This window comes from Anarhichas minor, unplaced genomic scaffold (genome assembly GCF_050575085.1).
Source record: "Anarhichas minor isolate MPS153535 unplaced genomic scaffold, ASM5057508v1 ptg000040l, whole genome shotgun sequence".
Lineage (NCBI taxonomy): Eukaryota > Metazoa > Chordata > Actinopteri > Perciformes > Anarhichadidae > Anarhichas > Anarhichas minor.
Genome location: NW_027466486.1, coordinates 12,242,179 through 12,266,606, shown reverse-complemented (window position 1 = coordinate 12,266,606; position 24,428 = coordinate 12,242,179). Strand labels below are relative to the sequence as shown.

General features: G+C 44.4%; 1 protein-coding gene across 2 annotated transcripts in view; it reads right to left on the bottom strand.

Annotated features, from left to right (window-relative positions):
• Positions 1–1,908: 1,908 nt before the first annotated feature.
• The window catches only part of prkd3 (protein kinase D3), a 34,198-nt gene continuing 11,678 nt past the window's right edge, over positions 1,909–24,428 (bottom strand). The window contains exons 3-19 of one of the 2 annotated variants that reach the window (XM_076108392.1): positions 18,328–18,466; positions 14,653–14,784; positions 13,994–14,151; positions 12,932–13,124; positions 12,765–12,842; positions 12,497–12,683; positions 11,930–12,053; positions 11,641–11,718; positions 8,486–8,762; positions 7,264–7,316; positions 6,834–6,906; positions 6,624–6,730; positions 6,290–6,451; positions 5,212–5,310; positions 4,848–5,115; positions 4,232–4,317; positions 1,909–3,590 (exon numbers count right to left, since the gene is read on the bottom strand). In XM_076108392.1, the coding sequence (XP_075964507.1) occupies positions 3,417–3,590; positions 4,232–4,317; positions 4,848–5,115; positions 5,212–5,310; positions 6,290–6,451; positions 6,624–6,730; positions 6,834–6,906; positions 7,264–7,316; positions 8,486–8,762; positions 11,641–11,718; positions 11,930–12,053; positions 12,497–12,683; positions 12,765–12,842; positions 12,932–13,124; positions 13,994–14,151; positions 14,653–14,784; positions 18,328–18,466 (2,388 nt within the window). In that variant the 3' untranslated portion in view covers positions 1,909–3,416. The remainder of the gene's footprint in view (positions 3,591–4,231; positions 4,318–4,847; positions 5,116–5,211; positions 5,311–6,289; positions 6,452–6,623; positions 6,731–6,833; positions 6,907–7,263; positions 7,317–8,485; positions 8,763–11,640; positions 11,719–11,929; positions 12,054–12,496; positions 12,684–12,764; positions 12,843–12,931; positions 13,125–13,993; positions 14,152–14,652; positions 14,785–18,327; positions 18,467–24,428) is intronic. The other variant, XM_076108393.1, reaches the window with a different exon arrangement.

Genomic DNA, 24,428 nt, shown 5'->3' with positions numbered 1-24,428 from the left:
AAGCTAGTTGCACAGGTCATTTCGAAATGCTATAGACAACAGTGCACATACCTGACGCTATATTTGTAAAAAAATAAATAAAAATGGAAAGAATCTTTATCCATCTTAAAATACACACACACACACACAGTTCCAGAGATTTCCCACAAAGACTGTGACTATCCAAATACAATCTCACTGGATTCTCCTACAGTGAGTGACACCCTCTGGCAGCAAAGAGAACTGCTTTTTTTAGTGGAAACAGACAGTGAGACTCTACAGGCACTGACCCCCTGTGACATTATGTATACAGCAACATGGGCCCCTATATCACTTCTTTGTTTCATTTCTGTTAGTGTTCATTCTAACATGACTATAAATTTCACCTATTGCAGGGCCTGAATAATTCCTTGTCATTATATTCACACTATTTTAAAGTACTGTATACAAAAAATACTCTTGTAAAAAAAAAAGAATGATATGCTTTGTTGAAGTTCTTTAAAATGATTCTGCTCTACTACTAAGACTTCAACTTTCCACATCACAGTTGAATACTGGACCACGATTGGCTGCCAAATTAGTTTTGATGTCACAAATGTGTGCACGTCTTAAAAGAGAGATTTAAGATGAGCACAGAGCGACTTCCTCTCTATGAGCGGATGAGTGTGGAAACAGCCTGCTAGTTTAGGCCCACACGTCTCTCTGCAGACTGAAGGTCATCCTAACAAACCAAGTGAAGCAACCATTAGCTGAAGCGTTGCTTCAGTGTTGAGGTCTTAGTTAAAGTTGGCACTGTACTGGACAATATTATATATATATTTCCTGTCCTTCCCATTCACATACATGGGGGGGAGGGGGTATTAGAAACATTTCTCAATAAAATAACACCTCTATGACTGAACTAAACAAGACTTTATGGCAGGAAAAATGGATTACTGAAACTTCTACATCTCAGTCCAGCCACAAGAGGGAGACATTGCACTTTATTTCACATGCAGTTTTGCTCCAACCTCCTTTCCTCTAGTTCACTGTAGCTTCACTTTTCCTCCACCAGGAATCCTTACAATATAACTGAAACAAGCTACACTAAAACATGTGCTGTAATACAGGGATTAGTTAGGTTTTTTCTTTGTTCACGGCTTAATGTGTGAGGACCAACTCAGTCAAACAGTTCCTTTGTATTTGTGCCTTTCAGTCTATACATGTCTTCCTCACAGAGGTTAATGGGGTCATCTGGCCTGCAAAGAGGACCCACATCTTGAAAACATCCAGACGCAGGAGAGCAGTACCATTTAGAGAAGAAGAAAAAAAGAGTAGCTTAAACCTCTCATCAGTGGCTATTAGATGATAGCGTTGCAATAATGCTAGCCATGATTGCTAACAGTGGTCAGTCGATATCTACAGTAAATGCAGTGGAGATATTGGTGGAGGAATCAGGGAAAGCTACACTTCAAAGATTTTGGTAAATCGATGACAGCTGTCTATTTTCTGTAGCTTACAGTGAACTGTACCTTCAAACAATAGTCCTGTTTTGAAGCGCAGTCCAGGAATAAGACAATGTACTCATGCTGCTAGAGCTGAGCAACATGTTTGATACTGGAAGGGACTCCATGATAGCGATTTCAAAGTCTTCCACAAACCCCCACTTCACCACCACCCTCTTTAACTATGTCATTACTCCCTTGTGGTGAGCGACTGGCTCGGCAGAACTGCTCGGTGTGGTGCAACAATCGCATCCAGCTGCTGAGAATGGGATCCGACATGTGAAACCACCACAACACACGCACAGACACACACACGCTCACTCACACATTGTGATGCAACATGCACAAAGCTATAAGCCAGGGCTGCTTATGCATGCATGCCTACTGAGGTGCTGAAATACTAGATCTACTTTTAAAAGTCAGGGGAGTGAACAGAAAGAAGATGTTGTTTTGTTTTGTTTTTATTCCATTGGTATGTACTGAATTTTACAAAACACTGACACCTGCCAATCCAGCGGCAACAAAGAGGACAGGAAGAGGACAACAGGAAACAGGAACGTACTCCCAAAACACACCAACAGAGCAAACAACAAAACTTCAGTACAATAAACTCCCATAGTTTCTACTATGTCCACCGTCGAGACAAAAAGGGCTGTTAAAACGGTCCAGACAACATCATAAACAAGGTAACTCACACCAATATTTTGTTCTATGTAAAAACCTTGGTTTGCCGCCTCCGCGTTGCAACACTTCAGATAGCTAAATCAGAAACACATTCTCCAGAACTGGAGTTCTTTAAAAAGTCACATTCAAGAATACTGCGAAATTACAGAAAAGGATGCACAGAAACATGATGCTCTAACATAGAGTCCATGCCGCGTTTGCCTCATGTTGAATAGAAAACAAAATGGCTCCATTATTGCATTTAATGACTATTCAGTGACTCAAGAAATGAATATTCATGTTAATTTAGAAAAAGGTGTGGAAACACTGAAACAAACGAATGTTTTTTGGTCAGGGTCTGTTGGTCACTGTCTCTAGGGGAAAGTTGATAAAACGTGCACGCTATTAGCTGCCACTAACAGATCGTACTCTAACGACGTGTCGGTTGAAAATACCTGCAGAGGTTTGTAATAATAAATGGTGACAAAGCAGCCAAAACCGCATGAGTTTCATCAACTTTCTGCCAATTATCTCTGGTTAAACCTTTGCACCTCGAGTAGGCACTCAAACACCGTTTGCTCTCTGTAGCAGCGAATAGTGTTTCTATTCAATTGCTATGTTCAATGGTATTATAGTGCAAAAAATCTACCACATTTAGGAAATACATATTCTTAAAAAAAACATACAAATATATGTGATAGTTCCAGTTTCATGCCAAAAGACAGTCTCACAAACAGGTGGGAAATGAGAACAAAACTCATGCGTTTTAAAATTCTCACACTGTAAATCCCTTGTGAAAAGTGCCCTTTACTCCTGGGGTAAGCTCTCTATCCGATCTCTTCTCTCACATAAAGAACAGAGTCATATTATTACTCAAAGTTATCCAAAATTGTGAGTACAATAACTAAACTATTAAGTTCACCTTGTGTTTGGTTTGTGATTGTTTTCAACAACGAACCAAACTCGAGGAAATCCATGGAATGTTTTGATATCGTGCAAAAAGAAGACGAACACTCTTCTCTCCTGACAGTTTCTTAATGCGTTTTCTGTGGCGCGCATCTCCACCTGCATCCTGCTTGTAGCAGCGCATCATGCTACGAATTCTGTTGGGATTTTCCCCACTTCAAAGCCTCCGGAGAACGATTCTCCACCTGATCGGCTTCTCTCTGTTTCCACAACAAACAGTTCTGGGGGGGGGGGGGGGTACATCCGCCGCTCCCAAAAGTCTCCCTGTGAAACTTCTTGTCCTTTTTTTAATACGTGTGGTGTAGTAAGAGTCCGGCTGTGCCACTAGGGGTCCTCTTCCATGTCGTCCAGGTTGGGAGCCATGATGAAGTGTTTTGGGTGAACGAGACTCTGCTCATCTGCGTACTCCTCCCAGCGTGCGTCGTCGCTCTCGTGGGTGATGTAGCGCTCGCCTCGCCGCGTCTCAAACTCCCTGAGGTCCAGCCATGTCTGATAGTCCTGAGGAACAGAGACATGAACTTTTAAATTATTCCAGGATGGTGCTCCTTCGTGAGGAGGTGTTGCTGACATAAAGTCATTGAATTGTGTGTATGTCCACAGGTTTATACAACATCTGTAATGTAATGTAAATTAATGGATAGTGTGTGTCAGTGTTCCAGTAATATAAGAACTCTCTTAAAGTAGGCCACTACTATGGCAACCTCTATGCAGACGCCTTAGTGAAACGAACCAATCACCCTCATGTTCTATGATCATGTGCCAGCTAGTGAGCCTTTCGGCAAGTGCAAACCAGATTTTACTGCAGATGTGTTGTACACAAATGATATGATGCATCCTTGGTTGGAAGCAGGAAGTATAATGTTGGCATGGAGTCAGTAAGTTTGTTTCCGTTTTTTTGCATCATGGAAAGTCATGCTGAATTGGCTATTAGCAGTTCCTGTTTGCACTTTAACCCATGATGTACTGACAATTATCAGTGTACCGTTGATGCTGAATAAAACATCCAAACGTGATGATTATGAGGCAACATGTTTGGATCGTGAGAGTCATGCTGAATCCAACATTATGCGTATTATGTCTGTGTGTTCAGGTTTGCCTGAGTTACGACTCTGAGAAGAAGAAGAAAGCTAATATGTCACCTGTAACCAGGGATGGCTGAGACACTTGTCAACGCTGTACCTCTTCCTCATCTTGACTTGGAGAAGATTGTTGATCAGATCTGTGGCTGTGAAGGAAATTGAAAATGAGAAGACTGAATCTATAAACTCAAAAGATCTATCATCTCATACCAACAGCTTACTTAAGGATGTGCCTTTGAAAGGGTTAAACTCTAAGCAGTTCACAGCAAAAGATGAAGATCAGCAAGAACAGGGGTTACTGAAGTTGGTTTACTAAACATCAACACCAGCACCCTCAGTTGTTTCAACTTGTCATATCTTTCAGACTGTATGCAGGGGGGGGGGGGGGGGGGGGGGGGGTTTGCAGCTGGGGGAGGTTTGAGAGTGAGTCACCTCGACCGCAGACAAAGAAAAGTAAGAGCAGTGTTCAGACGACCCAGACGTGTAGGTGGAAAGGCCAAGCCTGAGGCTAAATGTCTCGAGTATCACTTTGACATTAAACTACAGGTTTAACCGAGCCAAGCACTTACAAAAGTGAAGGACAAACAAGCCAACCGCCAGATTAGATCAGGCAAGGGTGAATTCCTGCTGTAAAGGGGAAGGGAACAAACAGACAGATTGTTTTAGGTCTTCTTACCCTCCGTGGAGATGTCCTTCCAGGGCGTAGGGGGGTACATGAAAGCAGCATTCTGGATCTGGTCGTTAATGTCCTCGTCCTCATTAAAAGGGAAAGTCCCACTCAAGCTGACATACACAATGACTCCCACTGACCACATGTCTAAGGAGCGGTTGTAGCCTTTACTGCGCAGCACCTCTGGAGCCAGGTAAGCCGGGGTGCCAACCACCGAGCGCCGGAACGACTTCTCGCCGATGATACGGGCGAAACCAAAGTCGCACAGCTTTACCTGTGAGAAGACGGAGAAATATGGTCAATGCATCCACACACACACACACACGCGGCCTGCATCAACACATATACATGTCTTTTTTCTTTTTTTCACCTGAGGAAAAGGCTCTGCCGAGGCCAGTAGTACATTCTCAGGCTTCAAGTCACAGTGAACAATGTTTTTGAAGTGCAGATGTCTCAACGCCACCAGGATCTGTTTTGCGAGAAAAAGTCGAAAAAGCACAGACTTAGCTAAAAAAAACAAAAAAATCCAGATGACAATGATGTAAACTCCAGCATCTAAATGTTTTAATGCATGAGGTGTCTTGTATAAACAGGGTAATGTTTGTATAGTCTAAGCAGTAGAATCTATGATGCAGCCATATGGAAAAATAACAGCAGCATAAGCATGCAAATGCCCTTAAATACTTCCATCCTGACCGGTACCTTCGCATAAAGACACATGATCTCATCTCATCATCCCATCTATATTCACGAGGCCTGGCGTAAAGCAAGCACCGCACGCATGTCTGCCTATGGCCCTGTAGCAAAAACCGCAGAGTGCCTGGCTCCCCTATCCTGACCCTGACTTTGACAGAAGTCCTCCCGGCCACATCACAGCCGGGCCCGCCGCAGCTAATGGAGCTGTCGTTGACGGCCCCGCTTCTGTTTGGGGCCCGTGATCCGCGGATGGCCCAGGGGCCTGCTGCTCTTCTAATCAAGCCACAAAGCCACCAGCACACTGCAGGCTGTAATCCACGGCCAGGGAGGGGGCCGTGATGCCATGCAGGCCAGTCGCATAAACAATCCCCCCCACCCCCCAATCAGCTCACCACAAGAATAAACAGGCCCTGGAGCTGCAGCAGACACTCAGTGGGCTGACACCCAAAAAAAACAAAAAGGGAGGACAGAGAGAGGGAAAGAAAGCTTTGATACAAAATAAAACACAGAAAATGCTTCCAAGAACTTTAGTCTAAAGCGTGGAAAGGCAACGGAACGCTGTATGTCTAGTTGATTATCATTATATTTGAGATCAGCTGCTTTCAGAGAGAATATAGTCAAATTTGGCTTCGGAGCGTTCCAGTTAAAGTCAGCCTGAGAGTGCTGGAATCTTAATCTTAAAGGCTTGAGGGGGGAGGTGAAAAAAACAGGAGGAGATGGAGCAACACAGTGTGTGTCTCTGCAACACGGACCTGTGTGACTAGGAACTTGGTGATGCGCTCAGGCAGTTTGCTCTTCTCGCTGGACAGAATCATCTCCAGCATGTCGCCGTGCAGCTTCTCCATGACGACAAACACCCGCTCCGGCGTCTCGAACATGCACTCCAAGTTGACAATACCTGGGTGATGCAGATTCTGAAGAAAAGACACAAAAGACATTGAGTCTTCACTGGTTCAGAAATAGTGAGGTAAGAACTTAAGGAGAGACAGTGCGTAACATTGTAGTGTATATGGAAAGGCTCCCGTCCAGGCCTCTCATACGTGCAGTGCATAGACTTTGATTTCATTGATGGATTCTTGTCATTACCTGTAATATGGCCACCTCGTTCCTTAGCTGGCTCTCCTGCTTAGTAGGAAATCTCATCTTGTCAATAACTTTGATGGCCACATCTCTGCCGCTCTTCCTGTGTTTGCCTAGGATATGATGGGGACATGGTGTAATTAAGAACTTTAAACAAATGCTGTACAATTCACAGTAGAGCTATTTTATATCAAATGTATCAAAAGCAAAACATACCTCCATACACAATGCCAAACTGGCCGGATCCCAGCACCTCATCAGAGAATATTTGGTACACTGAAGCAATATCCTATACAGGGATCATTTTCAATGTTACTGCTGTGTTTTTTCCATGTTGATATTGGCAATCAGTTAAGGTTACATCATCAAAAGCCCGGAAAAAAACAATTGTGCTCTTCCAAAATGTTTTCTGGTATTGCCAAATCATTTACTTTTACTCAATGCAGAAGTGGAACTGAGATGAAAATCCCTTTACCAGCAGCTTCCCCATTCATGCAGCACAAAACTTTAGTAAAGAAACTGTAGGAATCTATTTCAGATTTGACCACAACAGATACTTTAATAGCAAATGAATGTATGTGCATGTGCAGGCTGTGCTGGGAAATTGTACAACAGCTCCTCCCAGAGAAAAGAAGGCCCCACTCACCACGTTCTCCTGGATCTGGCAGTTGGACACAGATATGCTGATGGACAGCTCTTCTGGAGAACAAAACACATGATGTTTCTACATTCAACAACTTAGAAAACGACACTTTACCAAAGCATAAGCGTCTATTTCTAATTGCAGTCCGAGACGCATTGCTCAAATACTAGTATTTCTTTTTCTCTCCACAACTGTCAAGCTTATCGCAGCTGCATGCACTATGTCACACATAATGAGGCATTTTATTACACAATAAATTGGCTATAAAATCGATCTGGGAAGCTAAGTGTGACTGAATGGTGCAAGTATGCGATGCATTTCATAACAGATGCAGTGGCTAATTCTGCATGCTGGCCCATACAAAAGCCTGAGATAAAAGCGAGTAGAAAACACGATGCTGTGATCATTCAGCTAATGCTACACGCAAAAAAACCCCGTTTTGATTTAGAGTGAGAAACTACCACATACATTACACCAATATTTACATTCAAACAGCTCATTGTCAATTCCTGTTTCTGCACAGTCATGACAGTTCATTTGTCACCACTGTCATCTCCGAACGGTGATTCATTCACAGCCTTACTTCCTTTAGCCAATAGACACTAACACAGGGGTTTCCCTGCTAAAGCTAAGGCTGGCAACCGTGCTTTTTGAACATTTTAGCCAAGGTGGTGCAAAGTGGGCGCTACTTTCTAATTGAGCAAACCTCAAACTTATTATCAACATACTTATCAAGACATTTCATTTATTGTAGCCTCTAGCCCTAAGTAACCTATTGTGTTAAGTCAGGAAAACCCCTCTCAGTGATGACCTATAATATAGAAGTCATCACTGAGAGGGGAAACAATTCAGGCAGTCACAAACAACATTATAAACTATGCTCTACATCTCTCTTAATCTCACAATTTAGATTAGATTTAGACAGGTTTTGCATGCCAAAAGATTAGGTATGGCTCTTGGCATCTCATTAAGGACTAAATTAACTAAAGAAATGTTCAATGAAACATCATAAAAAATGTTTTTTTACTTGATGAATGTTTAGCACTTTTAAATCCCCTTTCGACACATGACATTCCAATGTCCTATTTAATATGATTGACCGTCTAAATCACCTTTTAGATAAAAACAAAATGAACTATGCTAGCTCTAATTCAAGTTGTTTTATCATTTATTCCACAAAAACAATGCTTTTTTTAGCACAAGAGAGCTGTCATCTTCCACTTACTGTGATCTTTGCCCTGGCCAGCAGGACTGGCCACACTGGGCTGAGGGGTGACGGGCATCAGGGCCTGTCTGATGGCCTTCTCCCAGCCCTGAGCCACATCCATGCCGACTCCTGAGGCGGCCAGCGCGGGGCTGTGGTAGTGACTGCAGTTGTTCTCCCCTACATAGTAGACCATGGTGGCTGTGATGATCTCAAAGCAGTGTGGGTTGCTGCCCTGGGCCAGATTACTGTAGTCTCTGCACTGTTCCACCTGGAGGATCTCGGACAGAGGGATTTCCTGTGGGAGGGGTGAGGCACAGAGAATATTTCATCAAGTATATTTTTATCAAGTGAGATTTTAACTATCTTTCTCTCTTTCTTCATTTAGTCCACTGGTTGTTGCCTGCACAGTCACAAACAACCAATACACCTGAGGCATAAACAATGTATTGGTGTAGGAAATAACAACATGCATTATATAAGTCATATTACCTTTTGAAGGAGAGAGAAGAAATAGAAAGAAATAAAAATACAAATCAATAAAACAATCCACAGAAATTGCTAAAAACGATTTGCTCTATCAAGTCAACAAGTTTCCTTCTTGCTTTAAAAGAAACATTTCATTTTGACACATTTTGTAAAACTTTTTTTAAAGGTGATTATCTGATCAAATAAAATACAAACAGAAACAAATCTTACAGTAGCAGAAACTTTTTAAATGATGTAATGCACCACCGAAACCATAACGTGACAGAAACAACAATAGAGGTAGTAACACTCACACACTCCAAAAGTCTCCACACTCGTTTGTTGCAATCACACACAGTGTTGACTATATAGTCCCAGCTCTAACTTTCTCCTTTACTTCTTCTCTCTCTTATGAGCACATACAGAGGGGACAGTTTAGCACCCCCTTCCCCTTCCCCTTCCAACTCACTGTCAAATCAAAGAGAGGAGGGAGGGTCGAAAATTAAAAAAAACACAAGAGACGCTCCAGCCAATGGGGGCTCACAGAGGCGCACGCTGTCCCCTCCGCGTGGCTCACCACAGAGTATCAGATGAAGTGCTTGTGGTTAGCGGGGCCGGGTCACGTGAGCGGGCCCTGTGGCGGGCTGAAGTGCTCTGGTTCCCTGATTACAAGGCAGGGCCAGCCAGAGGCCCCATCTGAGCACGAGCCGCTGGCGCTGCCGCTCGCCACTGAGACGAAAGACACGGCAACTACCGTTCCTCCACAGGGCAGAGAGTTGGTTGGTGGGTGGGTGTGTGAGGGGTGGGGGTGAAGGTGGGGGTATGTAAGTGGTTAGGGGGGTGTGTGTGTGTGTGTGTGTGTGTGTGTGTGAGTGGGAGTGGGGGACGGGTGCAACGTTTGAGTGCGACAGGACTCAATCTGGCAGAGACAGAGAGAGAAGCCCCCTCACCCCATAAGAGGTTCTTCAGAGAAAGCCACAAGTACAGGGGTCTCGTCTTCAAACAAGGAGCCGTTATGGCTTCCAAATGGAGAAAATGGCTGCCATGCCTGCCAAGCAAGCCACCACGCGGCCACCACACTAATCAGATTGGAGGTATAAAAAAGAGAGGAGAGGGGAGGACAGTGGCCACACACTGATGAGCAGCAGGCTAGAAACTTCAGAGAAGACGACAGGACGAAGGGTTTCCCGGACGCAGACCGAGCATATGGAGAATCTGTGGTTTTCTGAGGAGAACCCCCTGAGAGAACCTTTTTCTACTGTACGCGCAGGAAATCATCTCACATTATCTATCATCGGATAAATATCTGCTACTCCGAAGCAGCAGCTATGGAACAAAAACCAAACTTTGGAGCATTAAAAAAAAAAGGCCTTTACAGCTAGCCTTCAATTCGCCTCCTGGAGGTCTTAAACGAAGCTGAGTGCCAAGTTGATCATAAAGAACCACATAAAGCTGCCAGTGAACACACCCTAAAGGAGTCGGTCCCTGCTGAGGTTTCCTCTCTGAGGCTTTAGTGGCAGGGGATGCAGGGTGTGACAGAATAATTGGGAGAGGAGGGTGAGGGAATCAAGATTTTTTTTTTCTGACTTGTTTCACAACCAGCATAAAAGGGTAGTAAGAAAGACGACTTTAGAAACAGCTGCGTATTAAACCACCTGTTTGACATACACAGACACACACTCAGAAGTAAACGTCTCTCGCACTGGAAACTCTGCAGCATCCTACGCTCCATCCCACTGCAGCACAAGTCTGACCACAGCTCGAGAAGGTGTCAACGTCTCACGACACACAAAGCGGCACGAACAATAAAACGATTTTGACACAACCACCAACACACATGTGGAAGTCTTTACCTTGCAGGCTCCCTCCCTGAGTCCTCAGTGTGTAATTACCGTGCTATTAAGCCCCTGCGGCAGTGTAATGACTGACTACGGTGCTGGCACTGAGCGGAGAAGTGTCACACACTCTCCGCAACTGATTTTACATGTCAAAGTTACAATGTTTCACTCGCAGCCACCACTTACTTGGGAATGGAATTTTTTTAAATTAAGACTTCAATTCAAAACTCATTCTCAGGTTTCTCAGACTTTAACTATGATGTAGAATAATCATGCATCAAAATTATCCTCTAAATCCACTCTTTTTTTTTTTTTTTTACTTGGGGATCCCTATGGTCAAAAGTACGGCTCTCTCATTAAAACCCCTTCAAATGCCCCATCTGATCTGATCTGATCTGACTATAGCTAAAGATAGCGACTGTTGGGGACTTGATACTTTCACTTCATGCAGGGAAGAGACCAGGGAAGAGACCAGGGAAGAGACCAGGCTCCCCACAGGGGGAATTTCAGCGGGCCGAACTGACCTCAGGGTAGTTTACAGTTGCAACACGACAGCCCTCAAGCTGAGTCACACAGCTACCACTGGCTAGACCGAATTGACATACCTCTCATGAGTGTGACGGACAATATGCAAACACGGATATGAAAATGGATCACTCCTAATGAGTTCCAACGTCACCACGTTTGAATCATAAGAAAGTAGCGCAATGGTAAATTTGTGATACACTGGAGCTATAATGGCGACTTCTTATTCATTGAAACCATTTGCATTAAGCTGCTCCATTTCCTGACAGTTCATTAAATGCTTCTGTGCATTTGATGTGGAGGACAAGGACAGGATTTTCCAAGAGATGATAGCTTCATGCTTACTTTGTAGAACTTGGCTCCGGTGTCGTTCTGGAAGAGACTCAGACTCTTGCTCTCCAGCCTCCAGTAATGTCTCTTCCGCTGTTCAAGGGGGAGAACGAACGCAAAGTCAGTCCAAACGACAACAAGCGCATCACCCACCGACGTCACAGTGCTTTAGAATTTAGTTTCATGAGGAAAATACCTTCTGTGCTGAATTCAACACATGTGAACAGCTTTGGAGAAGGAGTTTTCCCCAGCATACAGGCTAAGCACAGCCTATTTTTCAGACTGGGCTCCTTATCAGTCTTACCAGGTTGTCCCTGCTCGTATAATGAACCATCCAGCCCTCCTTCACTAGAGTGGAGCTCCGCCTCTTGGTGTGTTTGATGGACTGGACCACCCGCATCAGAGGGATGTTGCTGCTGGTGGAAGGGCTAGACAAAAAAAAAAAAAGAATCAAGATTTCATGAATCAATATGACAATTACTCGTACTTGACCTGAAGCCAGCTCATGAAACCCTTTATATTTATTCTTCTAACCACCCAACGTCTGGTAGGTCAGGAAGTGATGCATTTTATGTTTGCAGCAGGGGCAACACTACTGGAAACATAAAACGCACGCTGCTGGTGTAGAATAAACATAGGAATTGGGCAGTTGGACCTGGTGATTTAAAACATAGCCGCGAAGTCGCCGGTTTGAATCAGGCTGCCGACCTTTCTTTGCTTTTTGTTACCTTTGTTTGTTGCCATGTCTTCCCCTTCTCCCTATTGTTTCCTGTCCCTTTTTACTGTACCAGCCATGTTTGTCTCAGAATGGGGTAGCAGAAATGAAAACGTCAAACAGGACAACCTCTACTCAAAAGCAACACCTTCATACCTAATAGTCTTGATGGGCTCTTCGTCCTTCTCTCTATCCAATAAGGGAGAATCCATGTCGAACATCCTCTCATCTGGGGTGGAGGGTTCCTCGGGGTCGTCCAGTCCTCTGCCGCCATCCATGTCGCCACTGTCCACCTCCATATTATCCATAGTAGTGTCGGAGTCTGGTCCAGGGCTGGCTGGCTCTACACACGAACATCATTATTATCATATTTCAAAGTGCAAATATCGCAGACATACCACTGTGACTGTGAACTAGAACTTACCTCCGTTGAAGTCCACCTCCCCCAAACAGTCCCGAGGTACCTTTGAAGCGCATCGCTTATGGCAGTTGAATCTGCAGTCTGACAGATGGAATTGGAAAAAAAAATATAAGTATGGCAAAGCATCACCGACACTTTCTAAAAATCAAACCACTCATCTAAAGTCCTACCTTTACACTGCATGCCCTGGCGAAAGAGACCCTTGAGCAGACGCTTGCAGTACTGGCAGATAGTGGGGCGAGTGTAGGTGTGAATGGCGAACGTGTGTGGCACCTTGACCCGTCCCAGCACCATCTTCTCCATCCAGATAGGCCTGCCGCTCCAGGACAGGATCCTCTTCCCTGCCTCCTGATGGGACCTCTGCTGTGGGGGGTTGGAAGGATGGAAAGAAACAGAGAAGATGGAGGGACGTTGGAAAGAATTTAAAACCATATGCAGGAAGGAAGTGAAGTGGAAAATACAGGAACAACAGCCTCAAAGGGAGTATTTGAGTGATTGGGAAAGACAGAGTGAATAATGGCATGGTAGTAGAAGAAGAGAAGGAAATCAGTGGAAAAGAGATATGCCAAACTGAGCAAGCATGACTTTGCATGGTTACAACACGATCCCGGTAGTCTAAAAACGGTTATTAGATCTGTCAGGTTTTACCACATATTAAGTTCAGATTTTATAGTTATGAATCAAGCTGGAAGATCCTGACAGAAATGGGAAGGAAGCTTTCTCCATTTTCATATATGAGTAGATACACAAACATTGACTTTTAATGTCATCTGCATAATTACTTTTCCTGATGACCTTTTCGTGGGGACAAAGACAAGAGGGGAATATTCCAGTGCGGGCTAGAGTGAAAAATGTTTCATTAGGAGGATCTCTCCGCTGAGCGCTGCGCAGCGCAATTCAATTTTCTGCATCAGTGGTGTTCTACAACAGGGCTCAGGAGAGTCCCCCATGGAAGAGAGCCAAATTTGATAAGTAGAAGACGTTTAACAGTTGAGACAAAGCTTGTGAGCAGCGTGCGGATTGACTGCCTCGCATTCTTGGCCAGTTCACCTGGCTCCCCGTCTGATTTAGGATGACGTCTAAACTCATTTTATGTGTGAGGATGATTTAGAGAACTTAGAATTTAGAGAACAAGCAGATACTGTCGTCTTTCCAACTTTTTCACAGTGCTCTCTTTCTATCCATTCCTGTCCAAGCACATGCATTTACGCAACCACCAATTAAGAACTCACCTCGTCCAGGACGACCACGGCATTCTCCACAGGTGCCGGTCGGGGGACGGAGAGGCAGGGTCCGGGCAGTGAGACATTGGACAGTCGCCTCTTCCTGACACCGGTACAGTTATTTGGGATCTTAAAGGCGCAGCGCTTGTGGTAGTTCAGCCCACATCCTTAAAACGTGAAAACACAAATGACATCAGTCACAAACACTAAGGTAGTATGGATGGTACAGATTACAGCATATCGACCTGCGAGGTGAAAAAGGGGTGAGCATATTTTCATTCTGCAAATCGGCCACACGGTGGCACCACTGGTGGCTTGAAAGGAAAGTATTTTTTACAGTGTTTTTACAGTAAATCAACCACTTCCTTTTCATTTTAATTCACAGTCAGGGGACCAACGAGGACGAGCACACTTCCACTGCGATCTGAAAGCATTTCACTAGCTACAGTGCCAAATCTTTCTTGTTTGCTTGCATATCTCCCTGATGCATTGTTGAGGTCAGAGATGTGGTGTGTTTGTGTCTGTGTGTGTGTGGATACAGTAGGAAAGAGGATGCATTTGCTCCCTAGAGTGGAAGGTCTTCACGTTGGTTAACTCACAGGCTTTCACAATGACACAGCAGGGTTCCACAGAATTCAACGAGGTGTTTTTGTGTGTTTATGTCTAACCTTCACATTTAAGCCCCTGCCGGACGAGACCCCAGAGCATCTCCCCGCAGTAATCGCAGAAGGTGGGTGCCTTGTAGGAGTGGACGTAAAGGGCATGGGGTCGGATCTGGAAGTCTTCAACTGTGGCCTGAGCTAGAAACAATACAGAAAGTGGTCGAACTAAAAGTTGGTAAAAGCAAAACAAATCTGGAAAACAGTTTGTTGAAAAAAACCAAAAAAAACAGAGGAATCAAAAAGAAAAGAATGATGACAAAAATATGACAAATAAATCAAAAAGACAAGAAGATAGCAGCCATTTATCAAATGTATTTCACGCGGTTTTAAATATAAAACCAATATCTAGTCTTACTAACAGAAATGAGATTCTCTCTGCAAGTGCTCCAAAACAAACAAATAAAAGTGCTATGTCTACACGGCTGCAACAGAGGGCGCCACATCGGCAAAGTCACTTTTATAACGTCCTACCTTTATGTATGAAAGTGATAAGGCACACCCACGAGACACCAGAGAAAATGCACAATGACCCCGTTATATCAGTCAATCTTTGTTATTAAGAACACAATATCAAAACCAACAGAGCTGAGGACGCGTCCCCATGCCTGTCTCTCTCTTATTTGTCCTTCATGTCTGAGCTGTGTTGTGTCAAACACACACACACGCACTGAACTCATTGTTGGAAGCGAGCGTTGGTTAGTCATGGCTGTGAATCATCAAAGATGTGAGGATGCGTAAGATATGGAGGAGACTGCTGCCCAAACCTGTGTGTGCAGCTGAAGCTACAGAGCTTGCATTAGCTGTTCCTGTGCAGTCATCGATGTGTTCGCAGTGACCAAAGAGGGAGCGGTTAATCTTTATACTCGGGTTAAACAGAAATACCTGAGCGGTGGCGATAGTGATGTCATAGTGTGTGTGTGTGTGTGTGTGTGTGTGTGTGCGTGCGTGCGTGCGTGCGTGTGTGTGTGTGTGTGTGTGTGTGTGTGTGTGTGTGTGTGTATTTGTGTTCATTTCCTTTGAGGTGACTCAACCGAGCACATTTGCTTTTCGACAACTGAGGAAATGCTCAGCTGTTGTGATTGTGATGAGATGCAGACTTCCAACAACAAATATGACATGTGGCCTGTAAAAACAAATAGACACTTCCGTTGTTAAGAATCTGCTCCACATAAAAGAAAGGAGAAAACATCCTTTAAGAAAGAAATCAATTCAAGATTTGGAGCAGGAAAAAAAACTTTTAGATGTCCTCACTGGCAATATAAAAAAGCCGGGTCACACTGAATTTATCAGATCTGTTAGCTTGACAAAGCAACATTTCCAAAGGCAGGACAGGTCATAGGTCAGCTCTAGGGTCATCCCAAATAACAAACCTTATTTTAATTTTCAACCCACTTCCTGGGACCGCTGCTAATAAATCATCTGAGATATTCACTTTTATGCAACATCAACACAGGCATTTTTTTTCTCCATTTCAGAGAAATACTGGCTGGTTGGGGGATTTTTTTGAAGTTTGGGTTTAATTTGAGAGAGAAGAAAGAACTCCGGCAGGTCACATGTCACGGGGTGAACACAGCTCCCTGGCAGAGACACATGAAAGGCGGCATTCATGTGCTTTTTCACACACGTTTGCAAAAACAACTGGCCGCTTCTTAGCAGTCGCGGTGTTATGTAATGCCCCGTCGTGCTAATTAGCATCAAACAACACCAAACATAAACTCGACGCGTTGTTTTTCGGAGTGCTTCTCACGAAACGGAGGCTGACATGAATGCACTATCTGTTCGAGGCACAGAGCGTTCGTTCGGAGGCCACAAGTTTCCATCTGACAAAAACAAGTTTGTCATATTTATGACAAACAGAATGTATTGTAAAATATCAATTTCACACTGTCAGCAGTGGTGAAGAAGGAGCCTGTGTGGCTGAGTGTTTTTAAGGGAGTGAAAAACGGAACAAAGGGACAACGGGTCGGGGCAAAACCTCAAAACCTCATGGGCCGAGATGGCCTGCGCTGTGTCCGCTGTGTCCAGGGCCGCCCCGCACATCAGAGCGTGTTTACAGTCGGCGTGTCTTCTACAATCACTTACTGCAGGGAAAACAAACCCTCTGCTTTGAGCCCACGGCCAAGAAAAAGCCACTTCTGCCTCCCTCTCGCAGCGAGAGAGATATTCAGACCGTCTCTCTCTCACGGCCGCGGAATCCAACAACAGGTCGGTTCAGGAAAACTGGAAGGGAAAATGACAGGAGACAAATTCGCGGGGCGGGAAGAAGAGGCTCATATTTTTCTCTGAACCGAATGAGGGGCTCGGGAACGTGGATCTCCCACCTTGCGCTTCTCAAACAAAGATGTCTGACACCACGCAAAGCCCCTTTCCTGAAGAAGGCCAAGTTTATTTGAGTGTTAAATGAAACTGCATGTGTTGCACGTGTAGCAAATCTGGGATCCGACTCGTCTGTGACGGTTTTCGTCAGGTATATCTCAGGCTATAAACTGTCAAGCTCCACTGCTGGGGCTTACACCTGCAGATGGATTTGTTGAGGTAGGAGGGATTAGAACGAGAGAAAGCGAGGAGGGAAAGAGAGCAACAGAGACTGACACAAAAGAGAGCACAAGACAAACACAGACAGTCAGAAACAAAAAGGAGGAAGTTCTCCAGTCTTTAGTCTACATTCCTCAGCCCTGATGCCTGCAGTATCCTCAGATCCTGAACCTATACAATCATCCCCCGCCTAAATCCCTGCAAACAATACTCTCAGCCTCTCCCCCTTTCTCAGGGCAGAGGGGGAGATTTTCAGCACAGGTGGTGTCAGGTGCTTCCCAGTGGAGACAGATGGAGCAGGAGAACGGATTAGAGCCGAACAGATACTCTGAGCCGCTTGTTGGTCTCAGCACCGCACAGGAAGCTGATTCATTCATCGCGGGAAACAACAGAGAAAAACCAAACACCTGCGTAGCCGCCCGCTAGAAAGGTTGACAATCTGATGGAAACTTTGATGAGGAAGGAAGAAAAGAAATGTATCACACAATAAAAAGCAGGTGAGCGAATTGAATCAAATTGAACAACAATAATATTTCATTTTGACTGCAAAGTCTCAGTGAGAACAGAGTAATCTGACCCACTGAAGTTGCTTTGAGCAAGACACTACAGGCTGTTTACTGGAAGGTTTGTCAACCATGACGAGGCATAAAAAATGGAACACATGAAGCTTCCTCCAGTTTATTAGTTTAAAGAGCTGCAGCGACTAATCAATTACTTGTCAACTGTTTTGATAATCAATTCATCGGTTGAGTCATTCCAGCTTCATTTTCTGGTTCCTTGACTCCTCTGTGACAGTAAACTGAATAAATTGGAGTTATTGACAAACAAAGACATTTGAGGACGTTGGGTTTTAGGCGACGCTGATCATTTGTCACTATTTTCTGACATTTTGTAAAACAAACTAACTAATCAATGAACCAAGAAAATGAAATTAAACTTTTAAATTTGCCAGGAGCAATAGTTCACAAAGGTCTGTTGGGTTATTTCTTTCACTCACAAAAACGCTAAGTAACAATTCATTGTACCACTACTGCTCGTGTTCGATCTAATCTGAGAAGCTGGAGAAAAACAGCGTGCAAAAACCATTCAACACATTAAAGGGGGGACACTATGCATCTATTCAGAGTTCCACTGCAGCCTACATACCAGAGAGCACCACCTCAATGAGGTCTCCTTCGTGGATGTCCTCCGCCGAGGTCAGCCTCTGCAGGATGTTCTCGTCGTTTAAGTCGTGGCGGAACAGCAGGATCTTGTCGTACATGCCAAAGAAGCCGCACTCTGGGAACTGGGGAGAGGTGGAGATACAAGTGAAGATATTAGTGAAATTCTGAGCCTGACAAATAATGACAGATGATCAACCCTGTACCTCTAATATTTTCTGCAGTAGACCTTCTGTAAATACACACAAGCACACACATGCACACACACACACACACTCGTATTACATCATATCCAGTGGCTTACATCACCATCAGTATGGGGACTAGAGTATTCTGAACCCAGTGGCTCGGGAAGAGAGCTCCTGCTCACACCTCCTTTCCTCCCTTCAGAGGTCTCTACACTATAAAGCAGGAGGAAATACCACTAAAAGGACCCTTCAGTGAAGAAGAAGTAAGTCATGTACGTGATGTATCAGTTATATTATTTAATAAGTGTACACACAATGAAGAATCATCTGGATTCCAGCATGGCCAAGGCCCCCAACTCAGCAGCCACCGTCACTGACGATGTCTGGGCCGAACTAAACCTAGGCGAACCTGGTCTGACTCAAGCCGAGTGCACCCACGTGAAGTCACGTGATCACGCAAGGGGGCGGAGAGGGATACGGGGAAGGAGGAGGAGGTAAACATCCTGAGAGGAGAATCAGCTCACAGGAAGTGCAGCGGCAGTCAATACTGACTGAGTCACTTCCTGTAACGAGGCAAGCCCTCTTAGAGAGCAACGTTCTTGACACAAGGAAAGGGCTACAACCAAATGATATGAGCACAAACACAACAAAAATTCTAACGTACACTTAATATTGCCTGCTCATCATAACATCACCTTGCCAACCGGAAAAAGCCGATCAACATTGGACGGATGTTCAGAGCTGTCCTGCAGGGTTTGTATCAAAGCGGGAATTGGGGGCGCAGTTATTTCACACCATGGCTTGGGCCTAGTCGCAGTGCCAAGCAGGCTGGTACTGGAGGATCCACCAGCTGTTTCCCCCTGAACCAGGGTCACACACAATGGGCCACATAGAACAATGCCACTGCGGCCCCGGAGCACCGGGGGTTGGCAAAGCATCTGGGCACGGGACACACAAGACACCTGGAGCCATTCAACTGCCAAGAATCACAGATACAGAGACAGCAAGACAGATTGATGGCTCCGAAAAACACGGGTGTATCGTATGACTCGTGTCAACAAAAGCCAGAGGAATGAACTGTCAGAAGGCAAAAAAATTAAATTCTGCACAGAAACTGATGACTACTGAGGCCTGCTCTGGTCTTTCAGGCCGCAGGCAGGGAGACTAACTCCAACAAAGGACCTTGTGCCCCTGCCCCCAACCTACACTCTGATCTCCCAGCGGAGGAGGACAAGTTCCCTTCAGGGATCAATAAAGTACATCATAATATCACTTCTTGTGCAGCAATGGTTTTCCCATGAAAGGCCCTGCTTAGAATAGCATTCATGAACTGTTCACTCTTGGAATAAAGAACATGCAGCCGAAGCAGCAATATTCCTCGGTGTACATATTATGCAACAGTTGCGCTGCACATGATGCAATGTAATGTTGGACCAATCAACCAGGATATTATTTCTGGAAAGATACTTTGATATTTAATCAATTCCCCTCCAGTGTATTGGGCTGGAGATAGATAACTCACTGGCAGGTATATCAAAACCCAAACTATCAGCATTGCTGGATTCTACTTGGGGTAATTGGGTGGAAAATAATAGTTTTTTTGTCATTTGGGTGAAGTGACCCTTGTAAATAAATATGGTAATTCAATTCTAGGGGGATGAGAGTGTTGAGTGTTGAGTGTTGCATTATTGTTAGAGTGGTCATTCCCAAATGGGGGTAGTGAGGTTGTGTCAGGTTAAAGCTTGCTTATTAACTGTAAAATTATGAACCGCGAAAAACGTTGTGGGTTCAAATTGATTGGAGGTCCTTTCGGAAATAGAACCACAACGTTCTGACGTGCGCTCACAATCACAGGCACGTCGCTGCCGTGACACTGATGAGTTGGTAATACTGCTAGAAGTGAGTCTCCACAAACGCCGTGGGCCTGTGGTGTGCTTGAGTGTTCATGTGTTTTTGCCAGATGAGGATATTTTGTGACAATTCACCGTAAAGAGTCATCCTTCCATCCGTATAGGAGTCCACCACCAACCAATCTGAAGACGATTCCCTCTGCATCACAACTATTGCAAACGCAAACATGCAAAGCTAACAGGAGAAAGTTTTTGCTCAGCCCTGATTGTAACACAAGGCGCGTGCCTGTATAGTGGAACACTTCCAACTCGACATACCTACATCCTAAACCCTGTCACCCTCTGCGGTGATTAACGCTACGTGGCTCAAACCAACACCACGCAGGCAGTGGGGGCATCCTTCCTGAGCCGGCTGCGGTGTCACGGAGGGCTTTTTCCTCCACCCCGAACCTGCACGCACATGGGTCGATGCCCAAATCTAGCCAGCTGGAGTCACCTCCTCCCCCCCCCGCATGCAACACTTTCCACTGTATGGATCCCAGGTCTCATTCCAAAGCCGGAGCATCTGCAGGCCAGCAAGTATAACTGCTGCTAGGGCAGAGGACACTACTTTTTTCCGTGCCCCGTTAAAGCAAGAGGAAGCCTGAGAGGTACAAGAACAATAGAGTGGCAGGTTTAGGACACATTTCAACAGAACGTTTGTACAGATAGAGCGATAAGTGATGGCTAACCTGTGGGCCCAAAGCAGCTCCGGGCACACACTCACGCAAAAAAACAAACCATGCTCCTGCACACATATGCGGCCTCACACACCATCACCCGCGCATGCTACTGCACACTTCTCCGAAGCCCGTAGTGACCAAGCATGTCTTTTGTCATCTTCAAACGCGAATCCATTCAGCGGAGCAGCCGCGACCACACACGCACACCAAAGACATCGGCGCGGAGGAGCTGTGTGTGGGGTCCACAAGTCAGGCTGGAAAGACGAGTGGAAAGGGGCTTTGCAGTGGTAAGCTTTTGTTAAACGAACTAATCCGCCATTGATATGCTAAATCCTGTTATAAGGAAAGAGAGTGAGAGGCAGGAGAGAAGAGGAAAGAAGGGAGATGAAGAGAGAGGGGGGGACAGATCTGAAATATGGTCCGTTTGAATAACCATGTGTGCCATTTGGCGTTGAGGAGTATTGATGCTATCAGTTGCAAAATGGTATAATTAGGGAAACTCAGAAGTCATAACTCATCCATGTACAACGTTCTGCTGAACGTCTCCGCTAGCCCACTAAAATAACCCAAAACCAAAGTGTGAAGACAGGCACTCAGTCACAGAGGACAATAAAAAAGCTTTTGTCAAAATAGAATAGTGTTCTGCGTGATTAATGCGGTCGGACGTTTGTGTCTCTGTGCATGGGGTGATGGGTGGCTGAGGTGGGCGGTAAACGGGAAGCAGCGTTGCGAGCGGTGCTCAGGCTCTGACAGATTGGCCATGTGATTGCAGCGAGGAAAAGTATGCTGCTTGACCTCCGGCTGCCTCGCACCTTTATTAGTCTGGCAGCAGGCCAGACAGATGTGGAGGACAGTTCCAGTGAAATGTCCTGCTCCAGATCCGTCTGCATGGACATACTGTACATGTGCAGCTAAGTAAACAATGCATTCAAAAAATAAACAGCTCGCTGTAGGTCATGTGCACACTAAAGCAAAGCTGCAACTAACGATTACGTTATTTCTTGATTAACCTTTTAATCATTTGGTCTTTAAAATGCTACCGCAGATTCATAAACCTCAAAACGAAGTCATCACATAGCTAACTTTTTCAAAATGCAGTAGTTGCTGATTGTTTATCTGTGGATCAAATGATGAATCATCTCCACACTCATGCTTTTGAAATGTATCCTTTTATTCCCTGCCAAAGTCAGCCTTTCATGCACACTAACAGCGTTTTAGACCAACAACAATGGCTCTCTTCACAAACACTCTGGATGCAGTTTTGTAATTCTGCATGATTGTCATGTGATCTCTCCCATGTGTGATTTTTTTTCTTTTTTTTTTGGATAATCTCGACACACTGGCCTCTACTCTGTATTATAAGTAACTAATCTGTAACAGCCGGACCCCCTTCATGCCTTCCCTGAAGGCGTGGAAAAGAGAAACTCAAGCACAAATATCAGTTTAGAAATAAGCACAAACACAGTAAGCTGTCATTATACAAATCAATCTATTCCCATCAAGAAAACTAACCAACGGTTCCATTTAAATGGTGACCCAGGACTTCCAACCTTCCACAATTTAAAGATTTTCTCCAGACCCTTGTCATCTGAGTGTGACACAGATCTTGCTTACAGTCCTTTACCCAATATAGGAGATTTATTTTTGCATTTAACTATTGTTTTGGCAATTCAATGGGACAGTGCACCTGAAGAAATTAACGTGAAAATGCAAGAGTGGATGGAAAACAACTGTGTTGAAGATGAATGAGCAAGTCTCTCACTCGGCTACTTCTGAGCTACCCCCCGAGCGGGCGCTTAGCTCCAGGCTGAAGACTGTTGTTGAGCTGGTCAGCTCAGGTGTGAATGTGCAAAAGTGAATGACTTATACTTATACTGCAGTATGGATGAGCTATAGCACTATAACATCAGAGGGTAGAGGAATATCTAACCTCCCTGCAGAGGACAGAGGCTAAAGATCTTCATCAAGGTATACTGAGGTTCTGTGAAACACTAAGCCAGAGTTAGGAGGCATAAGGCTGTTGTTCATTTAGCTTGAGGTGGCAAGATAAAAGCTGTCACAAGATCAGTGTGATAGAAGGTGCTTTTTTTTTCTCAGCAGATAAATAAGTCCATTGACTGATACCTCCAATTATCTAATAGAGCCCCGGCACAGATCACACTGCCCCAGAATCCCTCCCCCAGAAGCCACAAGATGTTGTTTTTTTATTTGTTTCTGTTTGATATTTGAAGAGACTCCCTAAGAACACATTAACGAGAGAAGCTGGCTCAAATTACATATACATTCAAACTTGGTAAATAACTCCGAGCACGACTTGATGAGCTCCACAGTAAGTCATGAAACCAGAAGTTCCACTGAGCCACAGAGAGGGTGTCACAAATAGGAAAACACTTTTCTACGCCACAACGATGGGGAAACAGTTGTTTGACTTTGAGGTGTACGTTAACGACCACAACAGAGAGAGATATTCTTCGAGAAGTCGTCAAACGAATGCATTGGAAAATCCAATTATGCGCTCATGCGAGCCGTGGGGGGAAAAACTGTGTAATTACTTTGTTCAAGTCACATCAAACACGGTGTGGAAAACTGTGTTAATTTATTAAAGTCAACAGTGGAATTGTATTTGTTTTCATTATATATTATTAATGTGATGCCCAGCAAAAGTTTTCCACACGAGAAACACATGCGCAACGAATTATGCAATTACTAGAAGTGGGCATAAACATAATTCCTTTGTCACATGGAGTGAAGCATCACAAGACGGCACACTGGAAACACTCTGCTTTTCCACTGTCTTGTTCAACATCAAGTGTTGTTGGTCCTCCAGTTTGCTTATAATTTGGTTGTATAATTTCGAAATAATTGACTTTGATGGTGCAGATGTCCTCACTGTACTTATTGTTTTACTGTCTCGGGGAGGGAATGTTCCAAACCTAATGAAGTGGATGGAATCAGCAGCGAGCAGAAAGTCATACACAGTGTGTTAAAGTGCTACGACAACCATAAGAGCTCACATGGACGAGCTAACACATTGCTACTTAACCTGTTGTGAACTTTAGAGATGGACAATGATTGCTAACAAGCAAGAAAGCTGAAAGCTTCAAGTCCACATCTGAAGCATGAAATAACTGTGGCTGGTTGAATTAAACAAACATGCAAGAGAAAATGATTGTAATTTATTCTTTTATTTTTACGTAATCAAATGCGCCGATCACGCTTTTTTGCCGCCGATGGTCAATGAGCCATATCGACCGATACACCGCCCCGAAAAAAATATTTAAATCGTCAATAAAGTATTTGCTTTGATTTAAAAAACAAATCTTGCAT